At 37.3% G+C, this 16060-nt stretch overlaps 1 protein-coding gene across 5 annotated transcripts in view; it reads right to left on the bottom strand.

The window, feature by feature from the left end:
• The window catches only part of ANKHD1 (ankyrin repeat and KH domain containing 1), a 159810-nt gene that overhangs the window by 93615 nt on the left and 50135 nt on the right, over positions 1 to 16060 (bottom strand). For all 5 annotated transcript variants that reach the window (XM_058178201.1, XM_058178204.1, XM_058178202.1 and 2 more), the window contains exons 6-11: positions 13660 to 13893; positions 11995 to 12089; positions 8497 to 8734; positions 6315 to 6506; positions 4505 to 4614; positions 613 to 700 (exon numbers count right to left, since the gene is read on the bottom strand). In XM_058178201.1, the coding sequence (XP_058034184.1) occupies positions 613 to 700; positions 4505 to 4614; positions 6315 to 6506; positions 8497 to 8734; positions 11995 to 12089; positions 13660 to 13893 (957 nt within the window). The remainder of the gene's footprint in view (positions 1 to 612; positions 701 to 4504; positions 4615 to 6314; positions 6507 to 8496; positions 8735 to 11994; positions 12090 to 13659; positions 13894 to 16060) is intronic.

Genomic DNA, 16060 nt, shown 5'->3' with positions numbered 1-16060 from the left:
ATAGATTTTTTTATTGGCCAAGTGTGATTCGACACACAAGGAATTTGTCTTGGTGCATATGCTCTCAGTGTACATAAAAGAAAAGATACCTTCATTAAGGTATAATGCTTACAACACTTAATGATAGTCATAGGGTACAAATTTAATACTTAATGATACAACGTAATGATAGTTATAGGCTACAAATAAGCAATCAGGAAACAATCAGTATCAATATAAATCGTAAGGATACAAGCAACAAAGTTATAGTCATACAGTCATAAGTGGAAGGAGATGGGTGATGTGAATGATGAGAAGATTAATAGTAGTGCAGACTTAGTAAATAGGTATATTTACTTTCAATTGTATACTATATTTATATAGTGATTGTAAGACTGATATGTGTTACTGATTGTTAAGAAAAACATTAATAAAGCACAGTTTGATATAATCTAATAACTATGGTATATATAATCAAATACCATTCATAAAATAGCAAGTTACACTTATCTCAAATAAACACCAAAATTAAACAGTAACCTCATCTTTAAATATATAATAAGCATAAATATAATAAATAAAACTTTAAAAACTTCAAATATATCAAGCAATCCCTCAGTTTATATTACTAACCTTTACTAATAAGAAATTGTACAGTGCATAGATGACCAGCTCTTGCAGCCTTCATTAATGGTGTCCTTCCACCTTCAGATTCATGTTCCTATTTTAAAAAAATATATATATATCAAAAAAAGTATAACCAGACTAACAAACATTATTGCATTCCACTATGAGCTTAAAAATATTTACTGTTTTCCAGTATGATCTCTAACTCTATGCAATAATAATCACTTAATTCTGCCATAGGACGTCTCTTTCTAAACAAAAGACTTTTCAACACAATGGTCTATGTACAAAATTGGTTCATGTGAAAACTTTTCTAGAGAAAATTCCTATTTTTTCATTTTTCAAAAGACACAGGAAGCCGTCTACTTTATCCAGGAGATATCTTTTAAATCGGACAATAACCTTAAGGCTAGTTTTGGGAGAAGCATATTTTAGAAGAAGGAAGAGAAACTATGCTTGTAAAAATAACCCTTATTTATCTATTTTATGCCTTAAACCCAGTACGACCAAACCTAAAATTACCTGGGTCCTCTTGAAGTACATGTTGCATTCAGATTTCCTCAGCTGTCATCTCAATGTTTCATTTGTTTCAAGTGTTTTCAAAGAGACTGACCTAGCAAAAACTTACTTCCAAGTATGTGGAAGAAAAAAAGATGGCATCAAGAAGCAAAAGGGAAGACTTCCGGATGGCGCCATTTGTGATGGCGCCATCCGCCAGCCTTGGGATCTTGTAAGAATCACTAAGACAGTGTCGATCAGCTGTCAAGCGATTCAGAAAACCTTCCCCTTGTGAGAAGAGGGGCAGGTGAGTTAAGGGGCAGAGGTAGAGTGCCCCAAGAATCCTTGGAACGATTCCAAGGGTTCGGAGCGGAAGGCTCCCTAGGAAGCTCCGGGAAAACTCCGGATCCAAGGCTTTTCTGCTGGCTAGAAGAACAAATCACAACGTCCACTCCTAGGACCAATACTGGATTATAAATTGAATCTTTACCAGCGGAGCAGAAGCAGGAGGCCGAGCTGTGGCAAGTAACAAATCCTTACCTTCCCGATACTTTGTTTTTTGCTAAAGACAAGAACGGAAACGCAGCCATTGAAGTAATAGGCTGGAAGTTAAAGTGAGAAAGTTCTTATTGTTTGAAGTGCTGAGTCACCAGAGACTGTTGGAGTGTTTTTTAACAAATAAAAAAAAAGGAAAAAGGAGAGACTTTGAAAGTGGTGAAAGATTGAAGAAGTTTTAATTATTTTTATTGACTTTGATTAAAATATAAGTTTAGAGATGGCAGCTAAACAAATTAAAGCAAGTTCTACTAAAGGAGCTGGGGCATCCCCAGCTCATGCATCTGAAACCAAAGTATTAAATTTAGAGATATTACGAGACAATCTGAAGGATTGTCTCTAGGTTCACAAGCTTCCCTTATTGAGGAGAAATTTAAGGAGATGGTGGGGGAAATTTCTCAAATTAAAGAGGAGGTTTCAGAAATTAAGAAAGGAAACAAAGAAATAAGAGAAGGAATTAATATAGCAATTCAAATTTTGGTATCAAACATGATACAGTTAGAGGAAAGTGTGGAGGAAATTAAGCAAGTTAATTTAAAGTTGGAAAATAAAATGGAGGAAATTCAAACTAAGGTGGAGAAGACAGATGATGAAGTTGTTTTGCTATAATATAGGGCGATGGAATTTGCTTTAAGGATAAGAGGAGTTAGAGAGAATAAACAAGAAAATCTAAAGGAGATATTTTCAGAGGCCTTTTCAGAGATTTTGGGGGAGCAACCAGAAGATTTGGTTCTTCAAATTGACAAAATTTACCGTTTTAATTCGTGGATTGTGAGACAAAAACAGCTGTCAAGAGATGTGGTTATATATTTTACTACCAGGCGAGTCAGAAATCAAATTTTACAGGCATTTTATAAAGGGAAAATACAAGTAGCTGGTCAAGAAATTTTAATATTGAAGGAAATTCCTCCTAAAATGTTGAGTAGTAGAAAGGATTTTGCCTTTCTGGTTTATGAACTCAGAAAACGACAACTGGAATATAGATGGGATATTCCAGCTGGTATAATAGTTTTTCAAGCAGGGAAAGTACATCGTCTTAATACAGTTTTGAAAACGAGACTACTATGTTAATGTGTTAAAAGCTGGAAACCCATCATCACCAGAAAGATGAAGTAGAAGGGACTGAGATGAGACAAAGAAGGGGAAAGAGAAGGCACGTGATGATTCTATGGTAATAGTTATGGAGAAAATTTGTTGCAAGTTACAGAAAGCCCAAAAGAACAAAGGCAGACTAGAGCTGCCACCAAGTGGATGCAACAAGAAGTAAAAACTCAACAAACTCCAAAGGCAGTACAAGATACTAAAACAGAAGCAGTGGGAGGAGCTAGGTCGAAGATCCAGGAGGATTGGCAGCTGATGCTTCAAAAGCTTCCGTTTGCCAAAAATGGCAACTAGATTTCTATCCTGGAATGTTAATGGTTTAAATTCACCATGTAAGAGACGGAAGATATTTCATTATTTGAAACAGTTTAAATATGATGTAATATGTCTATAGGAAACCCATATTAGAACTTCAGATCAAAAGTATTTGATAAATTCCAGGCTTGGTACACATTTTGTTGCTGCAGCTCACAGGAAAAAAAAAGAAGCAGCAGCAAAAGGGAAGCCTTCTAATCCTTAAACTAAGGTTTACTACAAAAAATATTCTTGCCCTCTGAGCCACTTGATGGTTCCAAGAACAGATAAGACTGCTATCTTGATTGAATCTTAACTATTGTTGAATCTATATCAACAAAGAAAGTAACAATCTCAAGAAAAGGGGATTTATTTACAGTGTTTTCCCAAAAATAAGACCCAGCTTAATTTTTTTACATGTGCATTCAATATAAGCCCTACCACCAAAATAAACCGTAATTGAGACCCTACCCACTCCATTGCACCTGTTGCATGAGGTGGGGCGAGGCCCACAGGTAAAAATCAAGCTAAAGTGGGGATGGGGGTGGTGGAGCTGCCCTACTTACCTTAGGACAGTTGCAGCCAGGCCTCCCACGCCCCAACACCTGCCTCGCCTTGCCACCCTACTTCTTCTGCGGATGCGTGCCACCGCTTTCACATGTCACCCTGGCCTCCGTTTCACTCTCAGAGGCCTTCAGGAAAGGCGGCTGCAGCTGAGAAACCAGCTCTGGATTGACGCATGTGGGGCCACCCGACTTCCGTTTCACCATCAGAGGTTATTTTTCAGCTGCAGAGGCCTTTCCTGAAGCCTTCTGATGGCAAAACAGAGGCCAGGGAGAGCTGTGCACCGTGCGCAAGCAGCAGCAAGCGGCTGCAGAAGTGGGTTGGCAGCGGCCACATGGGCTCCTGCTGGGCAGGACTATCGAAAATCTAATGCCTCTTTTGGAGATAAAAAAAAATTAAGACAAGGTTCTTATTTTCAAGAAAACACAATATACATGGATAAAAGTTGGAACAAGATAAAACTTTAATAATAAAACATGTGCTGTTGATTTTTTTAGGCAATGCATATAAGAAAATGAAAAAAAAGTATAAATTGCATGTGTCTTCAAAAGAAAAAACAAGAAAGTCCAGTTGTCTCATGAAAAAGCACCTTTGGGACAACCATGACCTGGATGACTGAGAATCTCTACAGACATGTGCCTAAAGCAATACTATTTTGAAAATCGATAAAATGATTACAAAACGATGAAATATTTGGTGGAATATTGTGGGATAAATTAAGCCACAGCAAAACATAGGTTGTTAATATATGATGATATTTCATTTACTTTTCTAGATAACTATGTAATTTGCACTGCATCTATACACTGCATATTATTTCCAAAGAAATGTGAGCAATGGCAGGGAATTAAACTGAGAATATTTTGAAGACATGTTAAAATCTTACTAAATCTGCACCAGCTTGAAGAAGAACATCTGCAACATCAGTGTGTCCATTTTCACAAGCATAGGTCAAAGCAGTGTCTCCTGTTGCAGTTGTAGCATGGACATTAGCACCTAATGAAAATCAATGGACTGATATCAGAATGGGTTTAGGAACTGTAAATAAAAATTGTTTACCAATATGGTTTCATCTAGAATGTACTAAATGATTCAAATACACATAAGAAATTCCACTTTTTTAAAAAAATTGTCAGATTATAAAAAAAATTTAAGGTTATCACTAATAGTAGACTGCATGTTAAATATTACTACTGGATATTCTTGTACTCTATTATATATGTATGCATTTCTCAATCCCACTAAGCATTATTGTAGAATTAAAAATATCAGAAAAATTTTGGAAACATTAATCAGACAGATATGTAAATAGAAATACTCTCCAGTGGTTCTACCACTGTGATCTTTAAAAACTCTATGATCTAATAAAAATATTTGTTGTTATACTGGAAAAGCAGCAAGTCCAGAGGAACATTATTTAATATTACTTTATCTAAGCACCCCTTCTAACGCTTTATTCCAATTCATCCATTATGTACTGCTTTTCTTGGAAGAGTTTTTTTCTTCAGAAGTATTAATTGGATGAAAAGGTTTTATGTTACTGTAGGAGTTTACATAAATCTATGTGCTCACTAAGAGTTGAAAACAATTTGATTATACATACAGGTACAGTGGTGGGATTCAGCCGGTTTGGGCAAACTGGTAGTTAAATTGCTGGCTGGCTCCACCCCACCCCTTCCAGGAGTCCCCCCGCGGCCAGTTTTCGCTCCCAGGAGGCTTCAGGGAGGCCTACTAGGCCCAAAACTGTGCGCGGGGGTGGGTGGGCGGGGCTGCGGTGCGTCCCCCCCCCGCGGCCCATTTTTGCTCCCAGGGGGGTGCAGGAGGCCAAGTGCTGCCTATCACACCCCCTGGCCATGTCCACCATGGCCCACCCAGATAGTCATTAGGGGAGAGAGCCGGTTATTAAATTATTTGAATCCCACCACTGTAGGTAATCCTTGATTTACAATCACAATTGGGACTGGAATTTCTGTCAAATCATTGCAGTCATAAAGTTATCATGTGACCCAATTTTACAACTATTTTTATCATGATCGTAAATTGAGCCATAAGACTGTAAGTCTAATCATGTGGTCGTAAGCGTGAATCCAGCTTAACCGATGCCATTTTTTGCCACAAACTAGTGAAATCTTAATCAGGTGACTGCAGGATGCTACAATGGATTATAAATATCAGTTGGACCCCAAGTGCCCAAATTCTGATCACCGGACCATGGCGATAGGGTGACACACTTAAGCTCGAATTTAAGGCCATAACTGACTTTTTTGGAGACCATTGTTCAACCATCATTCCAAGGAACCTTTCCAGATCAGGAAATAAAAATTCAGATTTTTTAAATGGTGAGATTAAAGAGAAATAAAAAACGTAAAATGAAAATAATTACAATAATCATGTAATCTTTCCACTCCCCATCAATAGATCCTAATCCAGCTCTTTTGTAGTTTTACTGGACAATCCTGAAGCAACTTTCAAAACAAAAATACCTATGTACATTCTCAGATGATTTAATCAAGCCCAAATTCTTATTTCCATAATAGGACAACTATTATTTTATTTTATTTTATTTCATTGTTTTATTTGATTTGCATGCTGCCCATCTCGTCTAAATGTCTAAATGCCAGGAATAGTGCTAACGATAAAACTGCACCAGGCCATGAAATCATTCTTAAGACTTTGAATTGTACCTACAAACATACCTGCTGCTAGTAAGTATTTCACCAGCTCTAAATGGCCCTCTTGAGCTGCTTCCATCAAAGGTGTAGAACAACCAAGTTCTATGTCAGCTCCTGCCTTAATGAGAAAATCAGCTACTTCTGAAAATCCTCCACAGCATGCCAAAGTTAGAGCTGTTTCCTGTGTCTCTTCTGTCTGTGCATTTATGTTAGCACCTATGAAACAATAATTATATAATTATTAAAAAATAAAAACACTTGCATTCCATTTCTTCTTTACTTCTTTATCAGTGGCTATAAGTATTAGGCTGTGTGTTTTGTGTATGTGTATAATGTTTTAAACAAGGAGGTACACCAGCAAAGTTTTTAATCTTAAAGCAGCACTCAGAGATATACTGGCCAGAGACTGTTACCACCTCCTCCTCCGTTTTCCAGGCAGGAGGAAGAAAAGGAGGGAAATAGGCAGGAAGATTATGAAGGGGGAAACTGGGTGGAGGTGGGTTTCTGTCTTTTGCTTGGCCCCACCCCCTCAGGTGAGTTGTGCAATAAGAGTAACCACTGATGCAATTTCCTCTTTCTTCTCCATGTCAGAGTTCACACCCATGAATCATAGCTAAAGGTCACTTTATCTGGGATCTGGGCAGCATAAAATTTTAATACCCTGTTTCCCCCAAAATAAGACATCCCGATAATAAGCCCAATTGGGCTTTTGAGCACACGGCAATAAGGCCGTGTTATATAATAAGTGTTTTGGGGAAACACAGTAATTAAATTAAAAAAATAAACAGATAAAGGACTTGTTCTGTCCATGCTGAGGTAGCGCCTTTCATTTTTTAGGGCCACAATAGGCAAGGTGGATGTAATATTTCTCTTTGGGACTACAACACAGGAACTTCAAGTGACAGGTCACATCCAGCCCATAGGCATAGGTTGTCAATCATTATCTTAAATTGTTATCATCAACCTAGGTGCCAATTGCAAAGCAAAGAACCCTCTAGAGACCCTCCTCTTTTGCTAATCCATAATTCCTTCAAACAGAATAGTGCACGCAGCACTATTATATGCCAATCCATCCAGTGTAAGTAAAGGCACAATAGTATACACAATTTAATCAAAAGTTTTTGATGCATTTCCATTTCAGCTGAACGAGTTCCAATGTTCTTCCTTCTGCATTTACTTTTTCTAGCCCACATTTATATTCTGTTTCCCTGAAAATAAGACCCTGTCTTATAATTTTTGAACCCTGAAATAAGCGCTTGGCCTTATTGCCATGCGCTCAAAAGCCCAATTGGGCTTATTATCAGGAGATGTCTTATTTTGGGGGAAACGGGGTAGAAAATATTGCCACACAAATGTTTTTACCCTCATATCTGACCATCTCTTATCTCTGTGCAAAGTTAATAGCCGTTTTAATTCAAGTTTCTGGAAGGTATGGTGTTAGGCTTCAAACTACAAATAAAAAGTATTAGAAGTTAATATTATTGGCCCAAGTTTGAACAGTTTAGAAATTAAATCATAGTATAACATTGTTTAAGCTTGAATTCATCAGACTCACTGGTCAAGCTTAACTATAATTAACAAAACGAACCAATCTCAAATAATTATCTGTGCAATTAGCTTATTCGGTAATTACAATTATACTACCTATAGTTGGATTCAGACCATGCTTTAAGCTATAATTTTATACAAACACACTGCATTGGGAAATTTAGGAAGGAATATTATGTTCGCCACCTTAAGTTATTTGTAGAAATGATAATAAAAGGCAGGCTAAAAGAAAATTTTAAAATATCATTATTTATTTATTTATTTATTTATTTATTTATTTTGTCACAACAGTATATATAAGCATAATCATGAAAGTAATTATATAATATATAAGCATATATATATAAGCATAAGCATGTAGTAACTATATTAATTGGATATAATGAAAGAAAACAATAGGACAGGAACGGTAGGCACGTTTGTGCTCTTATGAATATAACTTTATATTCATATATTTATATTTATATATATATTATATAAATAAAATATATTTATTTGAATATAACTTTATTTGAAAGTTATATTCAAATGGAGTAAGTATCTTCCATACAATAAGTATTAGCAACAAAAATATTTTGCTAGACATATTACTTCTTAAAAAACTGAAAATGGGAACCAAAAAAATTATTAAGCTATACCTGAGGTTACCTTCTCTTACCTTGTGCCAATAATAGAGCCACCATCTCCTCATGACCTTCCCTTGCAGCTTCCATCAATGGCGTATACCCTTCATCATTAACTTCCTCAAGATTTGCTCCTCTTTCTATCAACAAAGCTGCTAATTCCACATGACCACCACAAGCAGCAAGTGTTAGTGGCGATTCAAATGAATCGGCAGGCATGTTCACTTGAGCACCACTGTCGAGCAACAGACGAGCTACTTCTACATGCCCATCCTATTAAAAAAAAAATTAAAGGTGACACAAATATCCTTCCAAGGAACTGTTCTATATGATCTGAATGAAAAAAGAAGACTATATTCAATCATAATTGCAAACACAATTTGTGAACTACTTCTTAAAACAGTAATATAATTTTGCATGGTATTTAATGAAAATTAGCAACAAAACGTTTTACTTCTCGCAGGAACTCAATTTTTAGTTTCTGTGTCCTGACAGAATCCATTTTGATGGCAACCTAGGCATTCACATTGTGCCAGAAAAATTTCTGGAAAACAAACAAAAACAAAAACAGCCCTCCCCAACAAACAAATCATATTTAGTTAATAATCATAAATGTATTTATTTTTATTAGTGAAGAAAAACACTACTGGACAATTTAAAAATATAGATCGATATTTTCAAATATTAACTATTTTAAAGAGTATTTACAATTATTTCATAACCTATTTTCACCCCCCCCATTTTTAAAGAAAAGCCTCAAATACAGAAATACAATTTCTCCTAATTTTTCCATTCTCTCCCATCCCTGCTCCAGAAGCAATGACTGTCCCTATGAGTCTCTCCACTGCTTTAATAGCCCTAAGGACAATTCCCCCCACCCAATATAATTGCTTCTGATGTAGCCAATATCTGGGTCCCTTCATGCTGCCTCATGGCTTGGCACCTAGGAGACCAGTTTCAGAAATTTTGCTTGCAAATTGGCTTGCAAAAACACCCTTCGCACTATCCCAGTCTTGGCACAGAGTGTTTACAAGCAGATGGGAGGCTTCAAGCAAGGGATGTCACTATTCCAAAGAGCATCTTGAAAATGCTCTTCGCACCAAGACTGCAAGCAAGCAAAGAAACCGCAGGAGAGACAAGAGAAGACAGATCTTCACAAGATAAGTGACCCGACACAGCAGGATGGAGGGGGGGAACAATTGTGGGGACCCTGGGGAGGAAGCATGGGTATCCCAGGGGGTCGGGGGAGGCCTTGGGTGGTCAGAAGCAGGTGGCCTGTTCCATCACTGTGCCCTCATGGCCTTCCTCACCCTGAGATACCTCATGTGCAGTTAATGACCCACAAATTCAATTAGCGAATGCATGGGCAAAAGCAGGAAGTGATCATGATTAAGTTACATGATTCACTCCTACGAAACCTTGGGTTACAAATGCAATTGGCAGGCTCCATTACATTCGTAAATTGAGAACTACCTGTATAAGTGACAGAATGCATCTACCATTCTAAGAAAAATAGCAATAGTGTTAACAACAACCGGGCCGGTCGCAGACGGTGTTGGCGGGGGGGCAGAGGTCGACCGCGAGGCACCTCCTATGTGGGGTGCCACAGGGGTCGGTCCTCTCGCCCCTCTTGTTCAACATCTATATGAAGCCGCTGGGTGAGATCATCCGTGGTTTTGGGGTGCAGTGTCATCTGTACGCTGATGATACGCAGCTGTACATTTCTACCCCAAACCACCCCAACGAAGCCGTCGAAGTGATGTCTGGAGGCCGTGCGGGTCTGGATGGGGAGAAACAGGCTCCGGCTCAACCCTTCCAAGACCGAGTGGCTGTGAATGCCGGCATCCTGGTATAATCAGCTGACTCCATCGCTGACTGTGGAAGGCGAGTCATTGGCCCCCACGGCGAAGGTCCGCAATCTGGGCGTTCTTCTGGATGCGCGGCTGTCGTTGGAAGAACAAACGACGGCCATCGCCAGAGGAGCTTTCTATCAGGTCCGCCTGATACGCCAGTTGCGTCCCTTCTTAGACCGGGATGCCCTATGCACAGTCACCCATGCCCTTGTCACCTCCCGTCTGGACTACTGTAACGCTCTCTACATGGGGCTCCCCTTGAAGAGCACTCAGAGGCTTGAGCTGGTCCAGAATGAGGCCACGCGGGTGATAGAGGGAGAAAATCGAGGCCTGCGTAGGCTGCACTGGCTTCCGGTGATCTTCCGGGTGCAATTCAAGGTACTGGTTACCACCTTTAAAGCGCTTCATGGCATGGAACCTGGCTATTTATGGGACTGCCTACTGCGATCAACGGCCCCCCAGCGACCAGTGCGCTCCCATAGAGTGGGCCTCCTCGGGGTGCCGTCGGCTAGACAATGTCGGCTGGCAACCCCCAGGGGGAGGGCCTTCTCTGTGGGGGCCCCAACCCTCTGGAACGAATTACCACCAGGTATTCATCAACTCCCTGATCTCCGGACCTTCCGACGCGAGCTGAAGACGTTTTTTGTTCCATCGCACAGGACTGGCCTAATAGTTTTTAATGGGGTTTTCTGACGCGAGCTGAAAACATGGCTGTTTCATCGTGCAGGACTGGCCTGATAGTTTTAATTGGGAATTTTAAATGGGTTTTAAGGAGTCAGCCTAAATTTAAATATTTCATTTTAAATTATTTTAGTGTTTGTAAAAATTGTTTTAACATGGCTGTAAACCGCCCTGAGTCCTTCACGAGAAGGGCGGTATAGAAATATAAACAAATGTCGGCTGGCGGCCCCCAGGGGAAGGGCCTTCTCTGTGGGGGCTCCCACCCTCTGGAATGAACTTCCCCCTGGACTTCCATCAACTGCCGGACCTTCGGACCTTCTGCCGCGAGCTGAAGACCTATTTGTTTATTCGCGCAGGACTGGCATAGGATTTTTAATAGTTTTAATATTTGATATAAATTTTATGGGGTTTTTATGATTTTAAATGTTTTAATTCGGCCATATATTTAATAAGTTTTTTAATTCATTGTTTTATTTGTACACTATTGTCGTTTTATCTTGGCTGTAAACCGCCCTGAGTCCTTCGGGAGATCCAATAAATAATCCAATAAATAAAATAAAAAATAAAATAAAATAAATAAATAAATAAATAAAATAAAATAAATACTAGAGATAGCAATAGCTTTTAGACTTATATACTGCTTCACAGTGCTTTACATCCCTCTCTAAGCAGTTTACAGAGTCAGCATATTGTCCCCAACAATCAGAGACTTCATTTTACTGACCTTGGAAAAATGGAAGACTGAGTCAACTTTGAGCCGGTGAGGATAAAACTCCTGGCAGTGAGTTGACTTAGCCTGCAATACTGCATTCTAACCATTGTGCCACTATGGCTCCAATACAGTATATTTAAATCTAAATGCATGTGATAAATGAACAATGTGAAAGAATTATCCTGCATAAACATTTTTTCCAATCAGGTCTTCTTGGGTGGGGGGCAGAGAAGAAAAGATAGAGAATAGATCCTCAACAACATAGATTTATTTCATCGGTGATTTACCATACAAGCCTCCATTAAAGCAGTGTGCATCTCATCTGTTTTGTGCTCTTGATCAGCTCCTGCTTCAAGCAAAAAACGAACCATATCTAAGTGACCTTCAAAATGCAAAATAAAAAACAAATGAATCATTAGCTGTAGGATATAATGTCTTAACATTTTGCATTAATTTTGCTGTTTTCTAATTTGAACCAATTTCTTAAAGATATTTTCCACAATAAGTCCTGAAAGCTGCTTATCAGTAGCAACATGATAGAGGCATTCTCAGTTATAAAATATGTTAGATGAAATGATTTACTAACTATGCAGTCTTCCATAACCAAATTACTATTAAACAATTACTTGCTTGAGTACTTTTCTGATCCTAAGACTGTCAATTAGCTCAAACAGGGTTGTATTATTTCTGGAGGTGAACCCTATTTGTCTTCTGGAAGACCCTAAAAACATGCTTCTGCCATTGGGCCTGGTGATCCTATGGAAGTATGCAGTCCATTAAGTGGCTGAATTGTGTTTAAGTTCAAAATGTACTCCCCCTCCCCTTTTTTATTATAGTTTTGGTTTTAATCGTATTGTTTGATTTTTGGTCTTTAAATGTGTGTGCTGCCTAGAATCACAAGCATGAGACAGGCAGGTTATTGAACAAACAAAATGTTTGTGCTACAATGTATGTTCAGGACTAGGTATATTCTATAATAAATTCCATGCCAAAGAAATCCAATCATGCCATCTGAACAAATTCCTGAATCGCTAAACTGGTGCCGGTAGAGCAGGGGTCTTCGAACTTGGCAGCTTTAAGACTTATGGAGTTCAATTCCCCAGAATTCTCCAGCCAGTATAGCTTCTGGAAGTTGAAGTTTACAGTCTTAAAGCTGCCAGGTTTGAAGACCTCTGCTGTAGAGTTTTTCATTGTCATTTTTACTATTATTTTATTTTTTTATATGAAAAACTATTTTGGTGCTAAGGCACCAATGTCATCCATAATTTTTATTTCTGAAAATTTGCACATACTTATTAGCATTTCTAAGGGGACGCAGTAGCTCAGTGGCTAAGACGCTGAACTTGTCGATCAGAAAGGTCAGCAGTTTGGCGGGTCAAATCCCTAGCACTGCATAACACAGTGAGTTCCTGTTACTTGCCCCAACTTCTGCCAACCTAGCAGTTCGAAAGCATGTAAAAATGCAAGTAGAAAAATAAGGACCAACTTGGTGGGAAGGTAACAGGCATTCCGTGCGCCTTCAGCGTTTAGTCATGCCAGCCACATGACCACAGAATTGTTATCAGATAGTGCTGGCTCTTTGGCTTAGAAACAGAGATGAGCACTGCCCCTAGAGTCGGGAACGACTAGCACATATGTGCGAGGGGAACTTTTACCTTTACCATTAGCATTTTTAGAAAATATAAGTAATAATAAGCTGCAGCCCAGAATTCTGTTTGGCATTTAAAAACTTAAATAAGTAGTGGTGTAGAAAGTATTACTAGATGAAACACTGCTAATTTCCTTGTTGTAAATGATGAGATTTTTTTTTACCGTGCTGATCACCATACTGCAATAGGCTCTCCAAATTCCTAAAGTGCTCTATTTCTTTATAAAGATTGGAAATCTGTTATAGATTCAATTAAAGTACATCTGTAACATTATAATATATACAGTTCTTCAAAATTCCATACCTTTATAACAAGCAAGTGTAAGGGCACTTTCTTTGAATTCATTAGAGTGAGTGTTAATTCCAGCACCATATTCCAGAAGTACTCTTGCCACCTCAACATGACCTGCACTGGCAGCCTCCATTAAGGGAGTATGTCCATTTTCATTATGATCTTCAATATTTGCTCCTGCTTTCAGCAAGACTTTAACAATGTCAACAAATCCCCCTGCACAAGCATAAGTGAGTGCAGTGTTCCCTAAAAGAGAAAGAAACATCTAAGAGTTAAATTTAACTCTTAATGTATTTTATATACCTACAATTTTAAAACATGAATATTTAGCAACATTTGCATTATTTTACTATCATAAATTATGTTTAGGTCTACAATTCTTTATCCACTTGTTTGATAGTACCCTCCCCATTAATATCAATATACTCCTTAGCTTATTTACTTCCAATGTTTGGAAACTTTATTTTTTAAATTTATATTCAGCCCATCTCACTGTCCAAGCTGACTCTGGGCAGCTTACAATAAAATAATAAATGTAAAATTACTAGCAATGTTACAGTGGCAATACAGTAACCAATTTTGGAATAATAATTCCCAAAATTACCTTGTGGCATGATAGCTTGCAATGAAATAAATAAAATAGATTTAAAAGTTGTCAAACTATTAAATCAAGCGGAAGTTTGAAAATCCTGGACAATTAATCTTGGACAATTAATCCCATAACTGGCCTCCCACCCAGTGCATCAGCACAAGTTTTCTTCCAATGCCAAATATGCTGTAATACTAGTTTAGCAATTTTAAACCAGAAAAATTGAGATAGAAAGAAACAAGGCCTTTCAATCATAGAACTATGAATGTACAAAGTCTATTTTTTCAGATCTTCAGAAGATGTTGTTTGCAGGTTGGATTTTCTTGGGGGGGGGTGGGTGAGGGGAGGAGGAGGTATCCTGGGGTTTATTTCCGAACTGAGAAGATGAACTTCCAGAACATACTGGAAGATCACTCTCAGAACAACCAGATCAATATGATCTGGACCGAAAAAAAAACAGAATGTTACCGGATTTTTTAAAAGTTTCATTCCCAAAATAATGGGTCCTGCACATAACTAATATGATGCCAAACAACATTAATCTTTAGAGATTAGCATTTCCATAAGTGAAATTTCCAATGAAGAATAATTCTGGCCACAGAATTTATTATTATAGACACTATTCATATTTGAAAGGCAAGTCTTACAACTGATGTATAACTCTACAATAGAGTTATACATCATTATACAATAGAGAATAACTCTACAATAGAGTTATTCAACTATAAAGAATAGTCAAGCAAAAATGGCATTTTGATAACTGAAAAAATAATGTAATTCAACTTTTATTTACTTGTAGAAGAGCACAGTGTAGATGTAATGCCCTCTTGTTTGTAATCTTGGAGACTAAAGTGTTATGCTCCAAAAAATTTTGAAAATTCTACCTTTCATTAAAGAATGTTAATGAGTTAGAAAACATAGAGTAGTAAATTTTTTGCTCAAAAAAATTCAGGTGAGATTGAAAAATACTGCAAATTTTCTTATAGAAAAATGTATAGAAAATGTTCTTATATAGAAAATATGAATCTTAGTCAAAATCAACATCTAACTTAGATTCAGTCACAAATAGGGATATGTATAATGTATAAACTAAAAATCTTTTTTACACTGGTAATTATTTTTTCTTTCTGCTCAAAGACAAATTGAGTTAAGAGCAAATAATATATATGCAAAATGGATATATAGATATAGAGGACAGTATTTGTCTGCTGATTCTTTCCATAGTATCAACAATTTAAATAAATCACCTTCTAGGAGGGTATTACATTTCTGGAAGTATTCCAACATCAGTTAGAAACAAAGGGCAATCTTGTTCCAGGTACTACATGAAAAAAATTTATGGAGTCTATTTTAATTAATAATGTCCCAATAATAAAAAGTAACCTGCTATTTTTTGAAAAAGTTATTTTCAATTTCTTCATTGATATACTATCTCTGATTGAATTGGCAGAAATATTAAAATGCAGTTAATGCATTTTAATATATCTTTATTCCTCAGTTCCAAGCAAACTATATCATGTCTATACTTGAAAATTGTTTCTTAGATCTGGAAATTATTCAAATGTTTCATAATCAGACCAATTTAATATAGGATTCAACAAATTTCAATAGATCCATTTATCTTTTCTCAAAATGTGTGATGCTGTTTTTCAAATATTTTAGATAATACTAACTTAATTTCTTCTTCTTTTATCTGAAGTTATTATTTAAAACACTGGTGACAAGTTATTTCTCAAGTTTAGCATTACTTTTTAAAATATGATTCTATTTGTAGCAGAAATCTAATACAAGCCTGCAAATAGGAAACTGGGACTTGCACCTAAA

Source organism: Ahaetulla prasina, chromosome 3 (genome assembly GCF_028640845.1).
Source record: "Ahaetulla prasina isolate Xishuangbanna chromosome 3, ASM2864084v1, whole genome shotgun sequence".
Taxonomy (NCBI): Eukaryota; Metazoa; Chordata; class Lepidosauria; order Squamata; family Colubridae; genus Ahaetulla; species Ahaetulla prasina.
Note: the sequence above shows the minus strand (reverse complement) of the source record. Positions and strands in the feature narration are given on the sequence as shown.